At 46.0% G+C, this 24,766-nt stretch overlaps 1 protein-coding gene across 2 annotated transcripts in view; it reads left to right on the top strand.

Annotated features, from left to right (window-relative positions):
- Window positions 1–14,665: 14,665 nt before the first annotated feature.
- Window positions 14,666–24,766, top strand: part of ERN2 (endoplasmic reticulum to nucleus signaling 2) — a 20,750-nt gene continuing 10,649 nt past the window's right edge. For both annotated transcript variants that reach the window (XM_036827222.1, XM_036827221.1), the window contains exons 1-8: window positions 14,666–14,749; window positions 16,378–16,483; window positions 16,844–16,877; window positions 17,096–17,168; window positions 21,050–21,122; window positions 21,262–21,369; window positions 21,696–21,797; window positions 23,063–23,327. In XM_036827222.1, the coding sequence (XP_036683117.1) occupies window positions 14,666–14,749; window positions 16,378–16,483; window positions 16,844–16,877; window positions 17,096–17,168; window positions 21,050–21,122; window positions 21,262–21,369; window positions 21,696–21,797; window positions 23,063–23,327 (845 nt within the window). The remainder of the gene's footprint in view (window positions 14,750–16,377; window positions 16,484–16,843; window positions 16,878–17,095; window positions 17,169–21,049; window positions 21,123–21,261; window positions 21,370–21,695; window positions 21,798–23,062; window positions 23,328–24,766) is intronic.

The following is a 24,766-nucleotide window of genomic DNA, read 5'->3' as shown; positions in this document are numbered from 1 at the left end:
GCTAAGTGAAAGACGCCAGACACAAAAGACCACGTGTTATGTGATTCCATTTGTACGAAATGTTCAAAACAGGCAAATCCATAGAGACAGAAGTAGATTTGCGGTTGTCTGGGGATGGGGTGTGGGTGTCCACGGAGGTGAAGAGTGACTGATAAAGGGCACGGGGCTTCTTGCTGGGATGGCGAAAAGTTCTAAAACTGATTGTGGCGATGGTTGCACTACTCTGTGGATACACTAGAAACCATTGAATAGTACACTCCACATGGATGAATTATATGATATGTGAATTACACCTCAACAAAGGTGTTATTTTACGAGAATGTCCTTTCCCTCTGCCTCTCAGGCTGTGAAAGGACTCAAGGGGCAGGCTAAGTCCTTTGCAAGTGATAATATAAAAGAATTTTTGTCTAGCTTATGACAGTGTATCTCTCTCTGTCTCTGACTCTCTCACACACACACACACACACACACACACACCCTTATCTTCCTATCTGTCTTTCTGCATCCATGAAGGGAGAACCACAGTGTCTCCTCTTGATCCCCTGTCCAGGTCCCCTTTCCCTGCCAGTGTACCCAACCCCCAGCTGCCAGGAGTATTGGCTGGTAACTCATGAAACGTCCCCTTTCTGGAAAACTGCCCTCAGTCAAAAATGAGCGGCCCTTGATGAGAGGTTACACACACATACACACACACGCTCCAGGGCCGAGCTCGGCCGGCGGCACGCAGAGCAGCCCCTTTGCCCCCAGGTGGGATTTGCTCTGTGGTGAATTTGTGCTCCAGAGCTTCTCTGCGGGATCAGAAAGAAGCTGGCCTTCAGCTGAGATCACATTCTTGCCTCCATTTGTATTCTCTGCCCTACTCTGCTTCCCTCACGCTCAATAAATCAGTTGAACAAGAGTCCACGTCTCCGGTTCTGCTTCTAGGAACCTGGCCTAACGCAGAGCCTTACAGAACAGAGAAGTGAGATTGAGCAGGGAGGAGGGACCAGGAGGGAATGGAAAACAAAGGAGAGGGTGGGTGACGTCTTGTCCTCACTGGATCCCGTGGTTGTAGGCAGACTCAGGAAGCAGTGTCCCCGGTGGGTGGGGAGTTTCGTGCACCTCTGAGCTCAGGTCGTGTCGGGCCCAGCAGTGAAGTGTGGCCCAGAGTCAAGGCTGAGGCCATTCGCCCCATCTCTCCACTGAACCCCCGCACTCTTCGGGCACCCCAAGAGCTGGAGGCATCTTGGGACAATGCCCAAGGCTTGGTCGCTGGCATTCCTGGATGACAGTGAGGCTTCTCCTGACAGCTCCCATCTCCCAGTCCTCATCCCTAGAGGTAACTGCTGTGGCCCCTCTTTCACGTGACTGTTCCCGAGGTATTTATGCACACACAGGGAAAGATGCGTGGAAAACAGGGGTTCCTCCTAACAGAAAGGGATCTGTTCCAGAAGCCTCCCTCAGCAGACTTCCCCGTACTTCTCACTGGGCAAGGTTTCATCACATGCTCCTACAAAACAACAACAGAAAATAAAAGCACCAGCAAAGCAAATGGGCAAGTCTGGCTGCACATTAGAACCACGTGGTATTTTTTAAAATGCCAGATGCTGGGGACCCAACCTTAGGCCATTAAATCAGAAGCTGAGTCAAAGGATCCACAGCCAGTGACAAATGTCAACAAAACTAAAAACTGGGACTGGGTCATCTCCTGCCCCAAAAGAAGAAAAGGTGAGGGAAAGAGAGCGGAAGAAAAGGACAAAATGGGTGAAAAGTGAGGAATGAGAGGCTGGGAGAGAAGTAGCAGCTAACGTGTCCCCATTGTCTGGTGGACTTAAATGACAGTTCTCCCCAGGAAATTGCTCCACCGATTTATTCATTTGAGAAATATTTACTGAGCAGGCATGTGCTGGATGAGGGGGTTAGAGCTGGGAACAAAATAGACACAGTCCCGGCCATGCGCTTTTTTCACTTAATATTATACGGCTTATATTCAGCCATATTGTTTAGTCCCTGTAAGTCATTGTTTTGACCACTAACATTCATAGCCTGACTTTGCCAAAGTTCATCTATCCACTCCCCCATTGACGGGCCTCCAGATCTCAGTTCTTATAAACAATGCAGGCGCAAACATCCTTGTACATGTTTCCAGTTTATACATGCAGGAGTTTTTCTTGGTGAAATTGCTGGGTCACAGAATATGTGAATATTCAACTTGAGGAGATAAAATCAAACTCTCTTCCAAAGTGTTGGATATGATTTTACACTTCCACCAGCATTGTCTAAGCATCCTAGACATTTATAATTCAAATGCTCAGGACTTGTTGAAAGGAAATTAAATGATTAAAGAAAAGGAGTTTTAGGGTCCAGATTCGAGGAATCTCATGGGAACCTAGAGTGGGAAGTTCAGCTCCCCAACAATCTGTTTTTTTTCTCTCTGGGGCAAATCACCTCCCATCTCTGCTTTTCTCCTTCTGTGTATCCTCACTTCCCTCTGCAGGTCAGCATCCTCTGAAAGGCTCCTAGTGTCTGTCTCCTCCATAAGTTAGACTTGCCCTTGACTTTGGGTTCCGTGGTATCAGCTCTGGCCCAAATCCTACAGCAGGTCACAGTTCCAATGCTCCCAAACATTCCTACCGTTAATTCAGATTTTAAGGCTTAACTGGGGTCAGGTATCCATACCTGGTCCACTCAGCTGTGGCCTAAGAGTCTTGGTCACGTCAAGGCAAACACGACTCCCTAGGTCCACTCCTTTTGCAGATACTGTGAGGGCAATTCCAAGGAAAGAATCACATGTGAGACGTGTGCCCCAAAAGCATTTTCCACACTTACATTTGCTCTCCCTAAACCACAAGGTGCCACGCCAAATACACATTGCCAGTTAGTCTCACACAAATACACTAGTAATTCCTGTCTCAGCATCAGAAGCCATGAGGCAAAGAATTTAGCATACTGTCTCATCAGACCATGTAATTCTTACATGCTAAGAATTAAGGGAAACAGACTCTCTTAACCAGGACAGTAGACCACGCTTAGGCAGGAAGTTCAGTTCCTAGGTCAACACGTAATTCAAAAAGCAAGCGCAGGCAAAATTACCTATTACCATGAACCTTAGTATACATGGGTTTTTTGTCTATGACCTTGTATGATAACCCATACAACTAGTTGAATGCTATATGTCATATGATGGGATAAGGAAAAAAGAGTGCTATACACCCTCTGATGGGTAATCTTCCTCATCTCATGACAACACCACTTAAACTATTCTTTTCCCTCTTTTCTGGGTACATAATTGGATTCAAATAAGTTAAATAAACACACATTTGATGCAACTCCAGTGGATCAGAATCTCAACACTTACAAGCATCTCCATTCTCATGGAAAGCTCAGGAAAACCACAAATCTAGGCACTTGGCATGTTTCATGCCTTGAGATGTTAGGTAATAATGTTATGAAACCATCACAATTAGCAAGGCATTTAAAAACTAAGCATCCAATTCAACTAGAGTCTCATGAAGATAAATGCAAATTAAAACTAACCTGAGATACCATTTTTCATTTTTGAGATTGGAAAAAAATCCAAAAGTTGGATAAACACTGTTGGTGAAACTATAGGAAAATAGGCACAATCCTCCACTGCAAGTGGGTGCATTGATTGGCATAACCTCTGTGAAGGTCATGCAGGCGCTGTCTATCAAAGTTATAAATTGTACACTCCTGGCCCAGCAATCCAACGTCTAAAAATTCACCCTACAAATACATTTGCACACTTGTAAAATGGGGTGTACACAAGGTTATTTGATGTAGCATTGTTTTTCCCAGCAAAAAAACCCAAACAAACAAACCTGTAAACCACCCAAGTATCCATCGGGTAATAAATTACAGAACCATGAAACACAATGAAACTGTAAAAAAACAAACAAACAAAAAAAAAAACTTCCAACAAACGGATATAGAGAGATCGCCAAGATAGATCAAGTTAAAAAAGCGAGTTGCAGAACAGTGTGTATCGCTGTGAATAAACATGCTATCTTTTCTGTAAAAAGCTGGAAGAATACAAAAATATATATGCACATATTTATTCATATTTGCATAAGTAAATCTTGAAGACACCTAAGAAACTAATCAAAGTGGTGACTTGGAAGGTGGGAGGACACAGTGCAATTTAGGTTGAAGGGTGCTAGCAGTTGAAACTTTTTTTTTTTTTTTTTTTTGGCTGTGTTGGCTCTTCGTTTCTGTGCGAGGGCTTTCTCTAGTTGTGGCAAGCGGGGGCCACTCTTCATTGCGGTGCGCAGGCCTCTCACTATTGCGGCCTCTCTTGTTGCGGAGCACAGGCTCCAGACGCGCAGGCTCAGTAGTTGTGGCTCACGGGCCTAGTTGCTCCATGGCATGTGGGATCTTCCCAGACCAGGGCTCGAACCTGTGTCCCCTGCATTAGCAGGCAGATTCTCAACCACTGCGCCACCAGGGAAGCCCTGAAGGGGGACTTTTAACTTTACCTTTTTATCTGGTTAGAATGTATTCCCTATTCAAAAATTTAATTTAAAAAAATTTTTTAATTCAATGTAAAAGGGGAAAAAAATCTAGCATCCAGAACATGAAGACAAACCTCTACAATCTGAGAACAAAATATTTCATACCAGGAAACAAACAAAATATTATTTTAAAAGTGTATTTCTTCCTTAATTATCTTGAAACAAAATAATTATGCTGTGTGAAAGAGGCCAGGCTCCCCCCAAAAAAGTAAATGCTGTATAATGCCATTTATATTAAACTCCACAAACTGCAAACTAATCTATAGTGACAGAAAGCAGATCAGGGGGTCAGGGAGCAGGGAGGATGGGAAGGAGCATTACAAAGGGACACGAGGAAATTTTAGGGTATGAGGCTCTGTTTGCTATCTTGACTGGTGATGATCTCATGGGTGTATACAGATGTCAAAACTTATAAAATTGTGCACTTTTAATATGTGCAGTTTATAATCAATTACACCTTAACAAAGCATTTTTAAAAGTTGTTTTCACCATTTTTCTCCATTTTTAATTTCAACTTTGTCATATTTTATAGTACATACTTCTTTAAGGACAGGAATTACGTATATAATTTATATAATTTATCAGTAATTTTACCCTTATTTGAGGGCTCATATTCAAAAACTTTCTCATTGACATGTACACACTGTATTTAAAATAGATAACCAACAAGGACCTGCTGTATAGCACAGGGAACTCTGCTCAATATTTTGTAACAACCTAAATGAGAGAAAAATTTGAAAAAGAATAGATACATGTATATATATAACTGAATCACTTTGCTGTACACCTGAAACTAACACAACATTGTTAATCAACTATACTGCAATATAAAATAAAAAGTTAAAAAATATTTTCTCATTTAGAGAGGTGTACGATCACAGATGCATGGGAACGACTGGCTGAAGCCAAAGTCAAACCCAACTACCGCAGCAAAGCCCACACTTTTAATCACTACACTCTACTGCCCCCTGCTGTACATAGGTTTTGTAGCCACCCTTAACCTCCTCTAGACTAGTTCCCACGATTTTAACGATGAGGAAAAATGAATCCAGGGGCAAAAGATTTTTATCGAAGAGCTACCTAGTATAAAATAGATAACTAATGAGAACCTACTGTTTAGCACAGGGACCCCTACTCAATGATCTATGGTGACCTAAATGGGAAGGAAATCTAAAAAAGAGTGGCTATATGTATACGTATGGCTGATTTCACCTTGCTGTACGGCAGAAACAACACTGTAAAGTAACTATACTCCAATAAAAATTTAAAACAAAATCTATCTAGAGCCAAACTTTTCTAAACCACACACACATATCCATGCATACACACACACACACACACACACATGCACGCACACACACACAGCACGAAGCAGCTCCAGGTCTCTCTACCACACCAGCCTCAAGGGAGATAAAAGAGGAACCATACAAAGCCATGAATGAGAAGAAACAAAACTGAAATAATCTGGTCAAAGTCCGAACTTCAAAACCCTTCCACCGGAAGGACAGGGGTGGAGAGAGTCCTTGGGCTCCACTCGAGACCAGCCACCTTCCTCCTTTCTCAGGGTAACTCAAAGACTTAAAACCAAGCCTCTTGTCAGGCGAGGGGGCAAGAAAAGGTAACTATAAAAATCATTCTTACAGGTGGATGCAAGAGAGGACGGGGGTGAGGGGGGAAGAAATAGGTGAGGGAGATTAAGAGATACAAAATTCCAGCTGCAAAATAAATGAGTCCTGGGTATGACATGTACAGTGTGGGGAATATAGTCAATAACTATGTAATATCCTTGTATGGTGGCCTGGCACACATCAGACTCTCAGTATCTTTACCATTGTCGTTGTTGTTCTCTATCTTTCCCTTCTCATTCCTCCCACTCCCTGTCTTGATGGGCTGGAAGGACTCATTCAGGTCGGTTGTTTTCCTCTTCAGGAGCTGGCTTGGACCATGCTGGTCCATCAGCACCTCCAGAATCAGGTTATTTATTTCAACCAGTGTCTCACCTGTCTCACTTTTCCAAAATTCTAGAAGTCGATAGGATCCAGAAGGATATCTCAGGACCAGCATTACACCCCAAAATTGAGAAAATACAAGCAAATATTAGAACCAGAAATGACTACAGCAGCAGCTTAAAATCAAATCATTGACTCATCCCTAAAGTAGCGTTTTCCAACCCCAAAGCAAGATCCCTGATCCGAACATCTCAACTCATGTTGCTATCACCAGCCAAAGGGAAAGTGTGTAGGCAAAGAAGATAGAAGAAGGAAAAGAGAGGAAAACCTTTCTTGTTTTCTTAGCTTTGCCAAGATGCCAATTGTCCTAATTTCCCCACCCCTGATCTTAAAATTCCTGGGAGAAATCCCTCATCAAGTGGTTAATCCCCTCTTATTCTGGGGGTAAGGTGGAGATATAAGTCTACTATCTGTGGGGTGTATCTCCTCTCTGAGCAAGTGACATCTTACACACTTAGACCAGTGGTTCTCGAACCCTAGTGTGCCTCAAAATCATCTGGAGGGTTTGCTAGAACACAAATTACTGGGCCTCACCCACAGAATTTCTGACACAATAGGTCTGGGGCCAAGGCCAAGAATTTGTCATTCTAACACCTTTCCAGATTCTGCACTATAAACGAGTCCCAGAAGAGAAATCGAAACTCCACTCATTCTTCAGTGAGGTGAGCAATTCTTCAGGTGAGGTGGCTGAATCAGATAATACATTCCAAATAGGAAGAAGAATATTTCCTTGATTTCTTTTATGCCATTCACAGACACAGAACACTTTCAAACTTAATGTGCATTATGAACATTTTCTTTCTCACTTTCTTAAGTCTAGGCAATCAACAAAACAATAAATCAAGCCTGGTTTGTAGCATCTGCTTATTTCCATGGTGTAAATACTCCTGCTGTGGCTGATTACAAGTTGCTAAAGTGATGTCGCTGAGCGTGGAGTTGGGATGCTTCTATGCTGGTAGCAACCATATGTGGTAGTTCCACCATACAGATACTGTAGATGTAGATGACCTCAAGGGCAGAGAGAACAGTAAAACAATTAGGAAGTGATGAGTTTTGAGTATTTATTACGTTTGTCTTAAATAAAATATATTTAATTGTAAGTTTATATAATTTAATTTTTTTTACAATGGTTGTGATTAACTGACAGATCTCAAAATTCCAGAAAATGTAACAGTCGGCTCTCATGAACTGACTCCAGCACACCAATGAAATACACACAAAGAAGTATGCAACCAGCACCCGTAAGAAGGAAAAACACAACATGACCAGATCCCCAGACGACTCCCTCGTGCGTCCTCGCGCTCACTGGCCTCCTTCCCTCAGAACCCTCGGTGGATAACCTACACCCTGACTTCCAACAGCTGAACCGGTTTGCCTGCATAGTAGGTTACACCTATGGAAGAGTAAACCTGCAGTTTGAAGTATTACCACTAGAGGCCTCTCGTGAGGCACAGACAGAACGCTCCTCCTACAGGACTTGGAATGCTGCTCCCATACCCAGTCTTGGGTGCTTACTCACCTCTCTCGGTCTGGGGGGGCTGTTGGTTACAACCCAGGGTGGGAGGAAATAGAGAAATAACTGAGCGCTAAATCTGAGCGTGGGTGAGTCCCCGGAGGAGTTGTGGAGCCACAAGTTTCTCAGGGGAGTCCCAACTGGGGCTTTAGCCTCAAACCCTAACGTGCTCTGCCAGTGAGCCAGCGGGCAAATGAACAACGAGGATTGCTTCTGCCCGGGTCATCACAGGCCCATATGCCTTGGTGCCTCCTTTACCTAGACCAGATGAATCCATGGAAAAACACGTCGAGAGAAGAACAGGGGAAAGGAAGTATAAGAGAGTTCAAGTTCGGAGACTCGGGGACAAATCTGGGTTTGAATCACTGCCTCTTCACTCACTAGCTTTGTGAACTTGGGCAAATTTTACTTTACCTCTCTGAAACTTAGTTTGCTCACCTGTAGAATGGGAACAAAACTTTCCTTGCTAGTTAGTTGACAGAGTAGGTAAGATCCTATATGTGAAGCAAGGAGAGGGTCATATATTTTTTCAAAAGTAGTATTTTCATCATCAGGATGAAAAGGAGACTCCTATTTTGTTTGTGAAGGCATTCTAGTGCTGAGTTATGCACAGAACTGACAAAGTGTGGAAATATGGGGGTTAAAATAGCTCTGCATAATATATAAACAGCTATTTCATTTGGGCAAGGACTTAAATGCACATTAATGCATACACACACCACACATATATACATCTACTTTTATGTAAATGGGGTAGATACATAGTGATATTTTTCAAGCAGCTTTAATTTTTTTCTTTTTTGCTGGTTTTACCCCTTTCTTAGTATAACATACCATCTCTAGCATACCACAAATCCTTGTTAACAAACTAATATATTGCATTCTGTATTTTTATCCATATTCATATAAAATAATTTACATATATATACATATACTTGGTTTTACAAAAATAGGTCCCTATAATGATCTTTCTGCATCTTGCTATTCTTAGAAATCTTTCTGAGTTAATAAATACACTCTTATTTTTAGTGGCTGCATAATACTCCAAAGTACAAATGTTCTGTAACTAGGTCAGCTATACCTCAGTTGAAGGCTACTTGCTTTGTTTCTATTGGTTTGTACTAAGAACAATGCTCCAATAAGCACTCTTATATCTCTATCATTATAAATCTTTTAAAATTTATTTTAAAAATAATTTTATATAAAGGTCTTTTATTTTTATGGGAAATAGCCTGAAAATGGGTTTTTCAGGTCAAAGGGATTATGCAATTTTTATTTTAAACAAATGTTTCCAGATTGCATCCAAAAAAGTCTGTAACAATTTACATTTCTGCCAACCCCATATGAGACTATGCTCTTCCCCAAATCCCTGGCAGCAGTGGGCTTTGCCTTCTTATTTTTGTTTGTTTGAGGATTTTCTTTTTATCATGGACATTTTCAAACATCTTGAAACCAAACAGAATAGTATAATGAGCCCCCAAATACTCACAACTCAGCTTCAGCAATTACCAACATTCTGTCATTACCATAGCTTTCTTTTTAATTTTTGCAAATTTATGGACATAAAGCAATATACTTGTTACTTTTTAAAAATCTTGTTTTTGCATTTCTCTGACTGGTAGTGTTTTTTAGCACATTTTCACACGTTTGGAGTTCATCTTATGTAAGAGCCTATTCATAGCCTTTGTATATTTTTTGGTTGTCTTTTTCTTGTCAATTTATAGGAGCAGTTTGTTATTATAGATGTTAATCTTTATATTCTGTGTTGCCAATACTTCTGATGCTTGTTTATGGTATCTTTTGCCCTTCTAAGGTTTTTTAATTTTTTATATATTTTAAGTATACTTTTTTTTCTTTTTTCTTTTACAGCTTCTATATTTTCTGTATCACAAAAGAAACTACCCACCACCACCACCACCAAATGTAAGCTGGTACAACCACTCTGGAAAATTTTTTGGCAAAATCTACGGAAGATGAACATATACATATCCTATGACCTAGAAGTTCTGCTCCTAAGTATATATGCAACAGAAAGGCACAGATATATTCACCAAAAGTCATGTGCAAGAATATTCATAGCACTCCATCATATCCAAAAACTGGCAGGGGAAAAAAACCCTAATTCCCATCAACACTAGGCTGGATAAATTGTGGTATATTCATACAATGTAATACAGCAATGAGAGTGAACTACAACTACACTTGATGACATGGACAATCTCACAAAAATATTATTGAAAAAGAAACCAGACACAGAAGAGAATATATGGTCTGATTCTATTTATATAAATATCAAAAATAAGCAAAATTAATTTATGGTGTTAGAAGTCAGGGTAGAGGTTGCTCTTAGAATGGGGTATAAGGGACCTTGTGGGGTTGCTGGTCATATTCTGTTTCTTGATCTATGTACAGGTTAAACAAATGTGTTCACTGTATGACCTATGATTTGTTCACTTTTCTGTATGATATATTTCAATAGAAAGTTGACAAGATCCACTTGAAAATCTGCACACAGATGTTTATGGTAGCTTTATTCATAATTGCCAAGACTTGGAAGCAACTTGTCCTTCACCGGGTGAATGGACAAATAAACTGTGGTACATCTAGACAAAGGAATGTTATCCAGCGCTAAAAAGAAATGACCTATCAAACCATAAGAAGACTTAAGGAAACTTAAGTGCATATTACTAAGTGAAAAAAGTCATTATGAAAAGGCTACATACTGTATGATTCCAACTACATGACATTCTGGAAAAGGCAAAACTATGGCGACAGTAAAAAGATCGGTGGTTGCCAGAGATTGAGGGGGAGAGAGGGATGAACAGGCAGAGAACAGAGCATTTTTAGGGCAATGAAAATACGGTGGTGTACATTTTTAAAAAAAAAGTGAGAAAGATTTACTTTCTCCTGATGGATAATTATGCCATGGCATTTATTGAATTTTCCAATGAATTAAAATATTATCTTTATTATTTATTAAATTCTCAAATATGTGGATATATATTTCTGGATTCTCTATTTGATCCCACTGACATATTTTTCTATTTGTCAACTCCTGTGCTGAAATTATATTGATATTTTAGTTTTTACAGTATGTTCTGATACCCTGTAAGATAAGCCCCCTTCTCATTATTCTTAATTTTCACACTTTTCTTGGCTATTCTCAGGCATTATTCTTATATATGATCTTTATTTTAGCCAAGTATTTTTTTCCATACATTTATTTATGGTTGCGTTGGGTCTTCGTTGCTGCGCGTGGGCTTTCTCTAGTTGCGGTGAGCGGGGGCTATTCTTCCTTGCGGTGCACTGGCTTCTCATTGCGGTGGCTTCTCTTGCTGCGGAGCACGGGCTCTAGGCACGCGGGCTTCAGTAGTTGTAGCTCACGGGCTCTAGGGTGCATGGGCTTCAGTAGTAGTGGCACGCAGGCTCTAGAGTGTAGGCTCAGTAGTTGCGGCGCACGGGCTTATTTGTGGGATCTTCCCAGACCAGGGCTCGAACCCATGTCCCCTGCATTGGCAGGCAGATTCTTAATCACTGCACCACCAGGGAAGTCGCAATTTTAACCAAGTTTTAAAGACCATGGAGTAGATTTAATATTATAGCAATAATAGAATTTCATTATACTTACAATTTAATTTAGAGAGAACTAATATTTTAATCATATTAAGTGTTCCCACACAGTCATATCTTTTTATTTATTCACATTTTGTTTTACAGCCTTCATAAGACTTTATAGTTTTCATATATGTCCTGTGCCTTTCTAGTTAAATTTATTCCTAAGGACTTTCTTTTTATTGCTATCTATCATGATTGGAATATCTTTCCCATCACCATTTCTGTTTTTTCCATTCTTTTGCTAGAATGGAGAAAGGTTATTGGTCTATGTATGTGTCCAGAAGCAGAGCACAAACCGAGGTGCGGTGAATAAATGCAACTTTATATCTTTATAACTCAATTTAACTTTTTATTTTAAGCTCCCTTGTGCCAGGTGGAAGAAATTCATTCCCATCTGGCTTCTCCCAGCTTTTCTCCAGGGTGGGTTTAAATTCCATAGAGTTTACATAGTGCCAGGAAGCAAGAGGGCACCGAGTCCTTGTCATGATCTGTCCCAGCCGCCATCCCCTGAGATGCCCATGGTCTCATTGTGTCCTGTCTCTTGTCCTTACTGGTCTCTGCTGCATTGTCCCTTTTTCTTTTTGTAGAGCCTTTCCCTCTCTTTCTCTCTCTCTCTCCCTCTCCCTCTCTCCCTCCCTCGGGCATGTAGAAAACCCCCCCCCCACCTCCAAATCGCACTAAGCAGTGGAAACCTCCTTAGCACCCCTTCTCTGCCCAGACATAGCACGCAGCATCTCCACCCAGAAGTGAGACACGGATCCCCTTGCCCTTGGATCCCACATGTTTACATGGCGTCCCGTCCTTGGGTGAGGGGACTGCAGAGTGGTCCCCCTTTCTCAGAGACCTGCAGCATCTTCTCTCTCCTTTCTCCTCCTTATCCTCTCCATGTCTAGGGAATCTGTTCTACTCTCAGTATTCATTCTCTTAAGTCTAGGTTCATGCCATGAGTTACACAAATACTCAAAAGGTAGAAGAAACTTCTTTTTCTCTCTTTCTGCTTCCTCATCCCTTCTCTGAGGCAGTAAATTCAGAGCAGCCTCACTCAAATAGGAGAAGGGCTGTCAGGGGAAAAAGAAGCTCTGGAAGGGAAAACATTGTTAACATTTCAACACAGTACCCACCAGACGTATAGGCGCAGGAAAAAAACAACACTGGGGGAAATATGACAGAATGTTAACAGGGATGCTGTGTTTCCAAGAGGTGGAACAATGAATGAGTGTTCTTTTCTTATTTATATATATGTTTTGAATTTTGCAAAGTTTCTAAAACGTGTATTACTTATATCTTCACACACACACAAATTATCTAAACCAGTTCACTTGTAGTTTGTAGTCTATGCAAATCAAATTTATCGCATGAGAAATTCCTGTGAATCCAAGCATAATTAACAAACACAATGCACATTCCGAAACAAGTGTACAGTGTACAAAATATAAAGCATAAAGAAGGGCTCATTCACATGCTCAGTAGCTTGAGCTGATTTCTAGAGTGGCAAGCAACCACTTTTGTTACGAAGTTACATTTGAGGGTACTGGATGAGCTAAACATGAAGGAGTAACCAAGTGAGCCAAAGACTTCATGATGTACATATTTCTAAAAGAGGTTTCTGTGCCATGAGGGAGTCAGGCTTTCCAAGGCTACATTTGATGACAATGTGGTTAGAGGATGCCTTAGGTTTGGCAGGTTCTTGAAAACAGAGCCTGAGACAGGGATTCTTGCTCAAGTGACATGTTGGGAAGAACTCTTTAAGAGAAGGGGAGTGAGGGAAGCAGGATGGGGCAGGGGGAAGAGCCAAGGAAGGAGGGGTCTCAGCTGGAGACCGGCTTCAGCCTCATCTCACGGGGACCTCTCGAGCACAAACTGCACCACAGAGTTGGTTCCACCTTGAGGCAAAAGGGCCAGTCTTTTGTACCCCATGTCCGTCAGTCACGGGCAGGGGGCACTGGGCCGCTCCAGTGGCCAAGGGCAATTCTGTAGAGAAGCAGGCAACCGTGAGCCCCTAGCGCTCCCCCCTGCCCAGCAGCTGGGGAATGCAGATGCCAGCCAGGCAAGATTTACTTGGGGTTACTTGGGCAAGCCTGGGTGACCATGAGCTGATTACAGTGTGGGTCAGGTTCAGCGTGCAGGAGCAGGTGACACTGAAGGCACCAGAGATGACAGCAGAATTTGGGGTGGAGACGAAAGCTATGGGCCAGCCAGCAAAGGCTTCATTGACGGTGGGCGGTGTGACCAGGAGGGCCAAGGATGACAAAGAGGAGGAGGGAGAGACGGTGGCAGAGCCAGGCTGCACGACCCTCAAATCAGCAGGGATTTTTACACAAAGAAGGAGAAATGAATGAGTCAAAAGTTGAAAACCAACCGGATCCCTGCAGGCCCTCCCTGAACCAAGTCTGCCTGCAGCTAGGATTGTAACTGCCATAGCCATGCAGCCTTTCATGTGTGCATTTGATATCTAATGCTTAGGAATCTGCAAGTTCTATGAAAACAGAGACCTTATCTCTCCTGCTTCCCAGCCTGCGATAATAGATCAATATTTATTGAATGAATAACTGAACCAGCCAATTAATCTGTCGTTTATCATTTCTCAGTAGAGGCCACTAGCATAGTAACAAAGAGCACACGCTTTGAGGTCAGGCATCTGAATGTGAATCCCAGTTCTGAGCCCCAGCTTTTACATGGGAAATGCTGTGAAGATTAAACGAGTTAATGATGGATGTAAAGCTCTTGGTACAATACTTGGCAGGTGGTACGTTCTCCATAAGGGCCACCGTTGGTAAAATCCCTTTTCCAGGAAAGCTCAGAGCCATCCCTTGCGGGGTGACCGAGGGGAGCAGGTGTGAGTGCGATGGGAAGGGCGGGGGAAAGAGCAGAATTACGGGATGAGGTTGCGCCCCGGCCCCTGCGCACCCAACTGGCCCGGCCCGGGGCGGAGTCTCTTCCTGCCGGGCGGGAGCCGTGCAGTCCCCTGGAGGCCCCAAGGGACCAGGCCAGCTGTGTGGATGCCGTCTATGCGGGCTATGGCGAGCGCTGCCCGGGGGTCCGGCCCTTGGTCCCCGCTCCTTCTCCAGCTCGCGGCGCTGCTCGGGACGCTCGGGCCACAGGTGAGAAGCGAGCGGACGCGGAGCCTCCAAGGTCGGGTCCGGGGGCGCAGACGGCTGGGGCGCGGCGGGACCACAGGGGGGGGCCTCTCCCTCCCCCGGGTCCGGGTCGCCCCAAGTCGGCCCCTGGCCAGAGAAAACTTCCTAGCTTTGGGGAGTTGCCGGTTGCCCCACGAGCTGGAGAGACTTGCCCGCGTGGAAGAGCGCAGGTAGACCCAACATCCCGCGCGTCCTGCAGCATGGGGGTGGGGGTGGAGGGAGGGGACCCTCGCTTTCCTGCCAGGCCTCCTAAAACTTCTGGAATCCCGACTTCCTTGGAACTTAGGATCCCCTTGAAGGTCCTCTGTCGAGAAATGCGCCCATACACCCAGCTTTACAGACAAATTCAGGCGGATCACAACGCTCCCCGCCTTACCCGTGACTGGACCCCTGATTCACAACCTCTGGGATAAATAAGCCGGAGGTATGGGTATCTGGTCCAGCCCTGCCGGGAGCGGAAAAGTCCAATCTTATAGAAATGCAGTGAGAAGGCAAAGCCAGGACTAGAATCCACGTGTCCAGCCTGGAGCCCCCAGAACAGTTATTGGGATCATAGAGGCACCTGCTCCTGCCACCCCGTGCCCACTTCCAGCTCAGGACCCACCCCATGGTTGCCAAGTAGGAATGTGGGCACAGTGTGGCCAGATCGGGTGTTTCCAGAAAAAATGAGAAAAAAACTAGAAATGAGAAAAATGAGAAATCTTGATTTTTTCAAGTGAAATCTTTCCAATTTTTAAAAAATTGGTAGCTAATTATAAACGAAATTTTTAAAACGATGATGGTCAAACAAAACTCAACAGTGGGCAATCATTCTGCAGCTTCTGCAGATCACTCTCCCTCCTGCCATGCTGCAGATCACAAAACAGGCCCGGAAAAGAGAGGGCCAGAAGGCAGTTTCCTGACTCTACTCCAAAACCATCAGCTTGGCCCCAAGCCTGAGGGTCCTGGAGCAGGATGTGGTCTTTGCAGGGGTGCGGCTAGGCCACCCGGATGTTAGGGTTCCTGCTAGGAGCTCAGCCCCACCCTATTTGCTCAAGGAAGGGCCGGAGCAGGTGAGTTAGCCCAGCAAGGGCCACACGCAAGGGCAGCACCAGCCCTCCCTCCCTTGGCCACCCCCAACTTGGTCCAGGGGGCCAGCTGGAGCCTGGCACCAAAAGCAGCTGGGCCGGTTTGGGGAGACTGAACGGGTTGGGGGAGGCAAAGGAGAAAGGGACCGGGCACTTGAACCAGAGAGATGGTGGTTCAAGTCCCAGTTCTGCCATTTACCTTTGTGGCTGGAGGCTAATTACCTAACATGCCTGAGCCTTAGTCTCCTTCACCTGTACAATGGTGAGAATAATAGCATCAATCTCTTAGGGAGGCTGTAAGGGTCATTGAAGTCCTTTTGTAAAGGAGCCAGGCCCCCCGGCTCCCACCGTAACCCCTCTCTAGGGTCGTCGAGATCAGTGGGTGGAGCAAACAGTTTCTCCAATCCTCCTTCCTTCTTTCTCTGTTTCCCTCTAGGGGAAGGGGAGTCACAGCCAGCCCTGCCTGGAGCAAGCACTAGGGTGGTCCTAGGCCTCTCAGAAGAGGTGACTTTGTTTCCACTGCAGGTTCAGACCTTCACGCCAGAGAACCTCCTGTTTGTGTCCACCCTGGACGGAAGTCTCCATGCACTGATCAAGCAGACAGGGGACTTGAAGTGGACGCTGAAAGACGGTAAGCAAGGGCAGTCACTCCTCCCTCCTTGGATCTTGCGTTGGGGGGAGGTCACCTTGGCGTGGACGATGAGAACATGGGGTCTAGAATCCAATAAGCAGATGTCTGCAGGCAGCTTTACCACTTATCAGCTGTGTGACTTTGGGAAAGTCACTTCACCTCTCTGAGCCTCAATGTCCTCACCTGTAAAATGGGGCCAAGGGTAACAACCCTACCTCACAGAGTTCTCGGGAGGATTACATTACACTCGTGACAAATGCTTGGCTTGGTGTCTAGCACACAGTAAGCACCAATGTGAGGTATGCCTTTCAACGGGGAGACTGGAGGGGGCTACTCATGCCCGTGTCCCTGTCCCTACAGATCCCATCATCCAGGGGCCAATGTACGTCACAGAGTAAGTGGACCCCAAGGAGCGGGCAGCTGAGAGATGGGGAAGCCATAGGTGCCTGGAGGGGCGGGTGGGCTGGAAGTAAGGGAAAAGATTTGGGTCTGGAGCTCTGTGGTGCCTCCTTCGAGGGTGGGTTCCTACTGGCGGGGAGGTTGGAGGGGAGGGGCCGTCTTGGAACTAGGGGGCGTGCACCCAACCTTCCCCCGTTCCTCTCTGCCCCACAGGACAGCCTTTCTCTCAGACCCAGCTGATGGCAGCCTGTACATCTTGGGGACGCAGAAACAACAAGGATTAATGGTGTGTTTCCTACAGTGCTTGGGATGGGTGAGGGTCAGGGCTTCTGTTAGCCAGAGCACTGAAAGGGTGGGAGGCTGTATGGTCAGAATCCAAGTGTCCTGCAGAGGATTAAGTCTGAGAGCACTAGGGGAAGGCTGTCTGGAGGGGTCTGTTGAAAGGGGGTGGTAGGGTGACTCTGGCTGTGTCTGCAGAGCAGGCTGACTGGATGACTGTCAGGCCTCTGAGGGCATCATGGGGGGTTCTCCAGGGGACTCTGAGGGTTTTAAGGGGAAACCTATGTATCAGTTAGCTTGTGCTAAATAACAAATTGCCCCAAAACTCAAACTTAAAATACAAAGAGTTTATTTAACTCATAATTTTGTGAGATGACAATTTAGGCTGGACTCAGCTGGGTGGCCTTGACTGAGTTTGCGCAAACATCTGTGGTCCGCTGCCGGTCAGCTGGCTCTCTTTCTGAAAACTGGTTGGTAGTTGGCTGGCTTTTGATGGGGGCAACTGGGCCAGGGGTCTCTCATCTTTTAACAGGCAAGCCTGGGCTTGTTCACATGGTATCAACAAGGGAACCAGAAGCAGCAAGAGAGGGAGAGGCCAGTGCATGAGCATTTTTCAAGCTTTGCTTATACAGTCGTCCCTTGGTATCCGCAGGTCAATCGTCCCCCACCACCAAAATCCAAGGATGCTCAAGTCCCGTATATAGAATGGCATAGTATTTGCATATAACCTACACGCATCCTCCCATATACTTTATTTTTTTTAATATTTATTTATTTATTTTGGCTGTGCCTGGTCTTAGTTGTAGCATGCGGGATTTTTATTTAGTTGCAGCACGTGGGATCTTTTAGCTGCGGCATGCATGCGGGATCTAGTTCCCTGACCAGGGATCGAACCCAGGCTCCCTGCATTGGCAACGCGGAGTCTTACCCACTGGACCACCAGGGAAGTCCCCCTCCCATATACTTTAAACCATCTCTAGATTACTTATAATATCTAATACAATGTAAATGGTATGTAAATAGTTGCCAAGTGTGAGGCAAATACAAGTTTTGCTCTTTGAAACTTTCTGGAACTTTTTTTTCCCCAAATATTTTCAATCTGCATTTGACTGAATCTGTGGGTTCGGAACAAGCGGATAGGGAGGGCCAACTGTATCGCATTCGCTAAAGTCTCATCAGCCAAAGCTGGTCACGTGGCCAAGCACAGAGTCAGGCAGTGTCAGAATTCTGACTGTGCCATGGGATGCCTGCCAGGACGGTCTTACGTATGTGATTTAGGAAACTTAATTGGTAAGAAATGTTAGTATGTAAGCAGGCAAGGTCCCAGCAAACAGGTGGCACACTCCAACGGGAGAGTTTGAGGAGGTTTTATTAATGGGATTACTTACAAAGTGTGAGCCGAGGGTAGGAAACCACAGGGCAGGGTGCTGTGTCCTATGGCCCATACCGTGGGGTGCCATTTATCAGCCCTAAGCTCAGAGGAGGGGAAGGATCCAGAGGGGGCTTGCGGAGAGGGCCACCCGGAAGGAGCTGAGGCCTTTGGGGGAGGGACACAGCCAGCCCTCGATGACTCTGTGGAGAGGAGACCCAGGAACACTCGCCCTGATTCTGCCCCCTCCCCGTATCCCAGCCCCCGACTGGAAGCCAGAGCACAGGGCGCCCACTGATGGAATCTAAACAAGTATGTCTCCCATGGGGAGAGCCGGGTGGAGAGTGGACCTCCAGTCCCATCCAGCTCTGGGGGTCATCACTGGGTCTTATGGGCAGGTGTGGTTGTGAGTCACATCACTCTCCCTGCATCTGGGATAAAGTCCAGTCGCCCTGACAAAGCACATCAGGGCCAGCTCACTTCTGCAGTCTCTTCGCTCACCTACAGGCACCCATGCACGCACACACCTGCACACACACCGATCAATTTATTGAATGTGCCAGCTCTGGGGCTTCACCCAGCTTGTCCCCAGGAGTCTGGAACCCTCTTCCATTCTGCCTCTATTTCCCCAACTCAGTCAGGATCAGCCACAGCACGCTGCGATAACAGCACACAAATCTCCGTGGCTCCACAGAGCTTGCTTCCTGCTTACAGCATGTGACCAACGTTGGTCCCCCGGGGGCTCTGTACACTGTGGTCTACTGGAGACCCAAGCTGTTAGACACTCCATCTCAACCGAGGCTTCTCAATCACCAAAGCAGAAAAGGAGAACGAGGTGAAGCACACCCTGGCTCTTGTAGTATCCATGTGGACCTGGTCTTTTCTGCTCCCTCCCTCTGGCTAAAGCAAAGTCTCATGGCTGTGCCCACTTTAAGCAGGAAGAGAAATATAATCCACCAGGAGCCCAGAGGAAGAAGCAGAATATTTGTGAGAAGTGCTCCCCTTCTCCTGGCTGTTTCCTACTCACCCCTCAAGTCCCAATTTAACAGCCAAACTCCTTCCAAATCCGTGATCTTGCCTCCAGCTGACCTCACTTTCGGCCACTCTGCCCCTCCCCATCCCCACTCCTGGTGCACTGGCCTCCTTGCTGTTCCTTAAACATGCCAGTTGGTAGGTGGCCCTGCCGTTGGCCTCAGTATTCTGTCCCTCTGCCCAGAGCACTCTCCCTCCACATGACCCTGTGGCTCACTCCTCTCTTGGCTTGGGTTCTTACTCCCTAGCTGGGCTATGTGAAATAACATCTCAAATCAGTGTCTATCCTAGTTCTCTGAGTTTGTTTTAATAATATTTACCATTACCTGGCATTATGGTTTATGTGTTTTTGTTTGTTTATTATCACACACACACACCAAAAGTGTAACTCTGTGCAGAAGGGCACTTGGTCAGTCTTGGTTACAACAGAGTCCCAGCACCCGGCTAGTAATAGGTGCTCATTAAACGGTTGTTGAATGAATGAATAAACAACTGAACTTCTTCCATCAGTCCATCTTCAGTCCCCCACAACTGCATCAGGTACCCTCAACTTCATGTGCTCCCCTGTCATGCACTAACCGTACCAACTATAGGTTGTATGGACTTCTTTTGTAGTCCATCCTGACTGAGCCCCCGGGAAGCCCCGACTCTCTTTCCCTCAGCACTTGCTTGTGCCTGGGGTGCTGTCTGGCAAGAGCTCTGTATGTGGAGTTTGGGGATTTTTTTCTCTTTGATGTAATTTCAAATGTAAGGAAAAAATGCAAAGATAGTTCAGAGCAATTGTTTATTCCCTTTACCCAGTTGCATCAATTTTTAACATCTTATCACTTTCACTTTATCATTCTCTCTTAATAGATGGATAATATTACACATGTGTATATAAAATTCCTTTTTCTGAACTATTTGAGAATGAGTTGCAGACATTATGCTCCTTTACTCCTAAAGCGTCATTGTGTATTCCTAAAACAAGGACTTTCTCCTACATAGCCTGAGTGTAAATTATCAAAACCAGGAGATTTAACATTGATGCACTAGTGTTATCTAATCCACAATCCATATTAATTTTGTCAAGTTCCTAATCGTGTGCTTTATTGTTTCCAGTCCAGAACCCAAACCAAGATCACCCCTTGCATTTGGTCCTCATGTCTCTTGGGTGGAACAGTTCCCCAGCCTCTCCAAGATTGTCATGGCCACTGAAGTGTTCAAGTCTCAGCAAGTGTTTTTGAGGTGGTCAGGCCGGGATCATGTGATCAGGTGGCATCTTGGCACTGGGAGTGGGATTTTCTGCAGCTCCTTAAGAGGTTGTGTAGCAGAGTGGTTAAGTGTGAGGGTTCTGGAAACTAACTGGCTACGCTCAAGGCCTGGCCCTGCTACTTACCAGCTGTGTGATATTAGCCACATTACTTAGCCTCTCTGGGAATGGATATGATAATAATTGTACCTAATGAATAGGTTGCATGTGCTTCTCTGCTCTTTCCACTCCCCAGAGACTGCCGTTCACCATCCCCGAGCTGGTTCATGCCTCCCCCTGTCGCAGCTCTGATGGCGTCTTCTATACAGGTAAGCATCTCTCCAGCCTGGGGTCCTGGTCCAGCAGGGACTGGACCTAGGTCAGGACGGGCCAGCTAGGCACAGCACGGAGAGGCTGCACACCCTCTCCAGGCCATCTTGAGAGCGAGCACATTTCCCACCTCCACAGGCCGGAAGCAGGATGCCTGGTTTGTGGTAGACCCTGAATCAGGGAAGACGCAGATGACCCTGACCACAGAGCGACCCTCTACCCCCCGCCTCTACATCGGCCGGACGCGTGAGTCAGGCCCCAGCTGCTCCCCGAGCTCTGGGTAGCCTCCCTTTTGCTCTGCCCAGGCCTGGCAATTGCTATCCATGCTGGGTCCAGGCCAGTCAATCACTCTGTCAGTCAACAAACACTTCCCTGAGCACTGAACAAGAAGCGGGGGACACAGCAGTGACCAAAACAGACCTGGTTTCTGCTATCCTGATGCTGCTTGCAGACTCTGGGCTCCAGGTTGGGTGCTCGGGAAGCCCCCGCCCCCATGAGATGATGTCCCCCGGGTGGGGGTAGAGGAGCACCTTGTGGGCGCTCCTGGTAACCCTGCTTCTGGGTGTCCCCAGAGTACACGGTCACCATGCATGACCCCAGGGCCCCAGCCCTGCGCTGGAACACCACCTACCGCCGCTACTCAGCAGCCCCCGTGGATGGCTCACCTGGGAAATGTGAGTGTCTCCCTTCTCTGGCTCCACCTTGGAGCAAGGTCCCCAGCTCAGGGAACCCTGAGTGGTATCCATGACCAAGCCCCACCGCATTCTGACCCACCTGAACTCCTGAGGGACCCCACGTACTGAATGACACACCCTTGATAGACAGCCCTAAGTGACCCCTCTCAACACCCGGCCTGACCCTCCTGTACCCTGAGCAGCTCTTAACATCCTAATTCCTCTGCACTCCCAATGAGCCCAGCCAGGTCACCCTGGGTGCTCCCCACCTCCTGAGTGACCCCAAACAACCCCTGCACACCCTGAGAAGTCCCCCAGTGTTGAACGACCCTTGACAGATGACCCTAAGTGACCTCCCCCAGACTCACCACCCCCTTGATATTATAACTGTCCTTCCCTATGTTTCCTAAAACTGTACAAATGTTAGATTTTTAATCTTTGGTAATATGATATTACAAAGAAATTGCTTTTCTTCTGTTATTGTTCAGCTCAGTCATCTTCATATATGCTTAATCCTTCTAGTCACTTGGGTTATTTCATCTTCTTCTTCTTCTTTTATTTTTTTGTTTCATTTCCCTTGGTACATCAGTGTCTGTGTTACTGGTTTCTAAGAACTCATTTATGACTAAGGACGCTAACCATTTGTCATGCAATGCAAATGAAACGCCATATTTTATTGCCATCAATTTACTATGGTGTTTTGTATTTTGGTTGTGTATTAAAATATAATCATGTTGTGTTTTTAACAAAAATAATAACTCTCCTTCCCAAATGCCTGAGTGACCCCAAAGGTGCCCTAAGCCACCCCTCAGACCCGGACTCCACCATTCCACGTGAGAACTCACGCAGGCGACCTTGACACATCACAGGTGACACCCACAGGGCCCCTGGCTGACACCCTTCACATTCTAAATGACTTCCACGTTACCCACATGTCTCCAGACCACCCTAATTGACCAGCAGCCAGACCATGACTGACTACCCCACATCCTAAGCGACAAGGACTGATTCACACACCTGAGTCGCCTTTGCATGACCATGACTGACCCCCTACATCTTATACAGCTGCCAGTTGACCCTGATCAGAGTGACCCAGTGAACTTCCTATGTCCTGATTACCCTCCAGGTGATCTCACCTGACCTCCACGTACCTGAGTGGCCCTCCTGATGGCCCACCCTCAGAGCAGCTTCCCACCTCAAGATGCTCCGAGGTGCCTCAGGTCAGGGCTCCCTGACCACATCTCCACAGCCATCTTTCTTGGCAGACATGAGCTACCTGGCATCCTGTGGGATGGGCCTGCTGCTAACAGTGGACCCACGAAGCGGGGCGGTGCTGTGGACCCAGGACTTAGGCGTACCTGTGGTGGGCGTCTACACATGGCACCAGGACAGCCTGCGCCAGCTGCCCCATCTCACACTGGCTCGGGACACCCTGCACTTCCTTGCCCTCCGCTGGGGCCACATCCAACTGCCCGCCTCAGGCCCCCAGGACACCGCCACTCACTTCTCTGCCTTAGACACCCAGCTGCTGTAAGTGCCCACGCCTGGGGATTGGGGAGGAGCTTCTGCAAGTGCTGTAGCCCAGGTCCAATGGGCAGGTGTGATGTCCGACCATGATACGCCAGTGCAGCTGAAACAGGGGTCAAAATATTTCAAGCAGTTTGGTAAATAACCAGTGCCCTGCACCACCCCCCATGTGCTCCCAGGACCCCCTGGATGGCCCCACTGTTCAGCAACTGATAGGGTAAAGTCTGGCCTAGGAGGGGTCTCCACCCCAGTGCTACAGCTGGCACCTGTTCTGCTTGGTAGGTACTATATGTTTACTGATTGTTAAAAACTTTAAATATGACCCTTCCTTGCAACACCAAATACATTAGTGTTCCCATTTTGGGGAGCTGGGAGACAGACTGGGAAAATTGGGGATTATCCTTTCTTCAGTTCATCCCACAAATATTAATTGAGCACTTGCTATGTAGCAATTGCTTGCTAGGCTCTTGGAGTACAGTAATACAGCCAGTGTTCCTACCTACAGAAATCTCAGAGTCTAGTGGGGGAGACAGGTATGTAAAGATGTAATCATAATATGGTATGATAAAGGATGAGATAAGAGAAGTATAGGGTGTCATGGGAATGCATAGGAAGGGCACCGAAATCAAGACTGGGGGCAGAAGGCAATCATAGAAAGCTTCCTAGAAGAAGGGACCTATAAGTTGAAACCTAAAGGATGAAGAGGAAACAAGAGAGAGAGAGAGAGAGAGAGAGAGATCATGGCAACCAGGGAACAGATTAAATTAACAAAATAAATAAGGCTGGAGCACAGCTCCAGGCAGAGAATAAGGTCTGAGGCTGTTAAACAGGGATCTTGTAGGATCATTTAAAGGGTTTGGGACAAGGCTAAGGAGAAGCCACTAGAGGGTTTTAGGAAAAGAAGTGATTTGATCATATTTTCATTTCAGAAAGATAACTGGCTGCAGTGTGAAGAGTATCTTAGAGTTGTGGGAAGGAAGTGGTCACAGAATATCGCATTAGTTCAGGCAAGAGATGAAGACACTCTGGACCAGGGCAGAAACGCTAGAGATGGAAATAAGTGGAGGGTAACAGATATTAAGAGGAAAAACTTGTACGAATTTGGTGATTAGAGCAAGGAGTCAACCATTATGCTCAGGTTTCTAGAGGCGCATGAGTGCGGTCATTTTCAAAGGTAGGGAGCACTGGAAGAGGAAGTGGTGGGGGTGAGGAGGAAGTGGGGGAGGAAGGGGGGAGAAAGGGGGGAGGAGGAGGAGCAGCTAAGGAATGAGGAGATGAGTTCAGATTTACAAAATTGAGCTCATGGAAGAGGTCTGGGCTAGAAATAGATTTAGAAACAATGACTATAGAGTTTGTATCAGTTAGCTTTTGCTATATAACAAATCAGCCCCAAAATTTAGAGCTTCAAAACAAACAAACATTCATTATTTTTCAAGATTCTG

Source organism: Balaenoptera musculus, chromosome 15, assembly GCF_009873245.2.
Source record: "Balaenoptera musculus isolate JJ_BM4_2016_0621 chromosome 15, mBalMus1.pri.v3, whole genome shotgun sequence".
NCBI classification, from domain to species: Eukaryota; Metazoa; Chordata; class Mammalia; order Artiodactyla; family Balaenopteridae; genus Balaenoptera; species Balaenoptera musculus.
The sequence above is the reverse complement of the archived record's forward strand: the minus strand, read 5'-3'. Positions and strand labels throughout refer to the sequence as shown.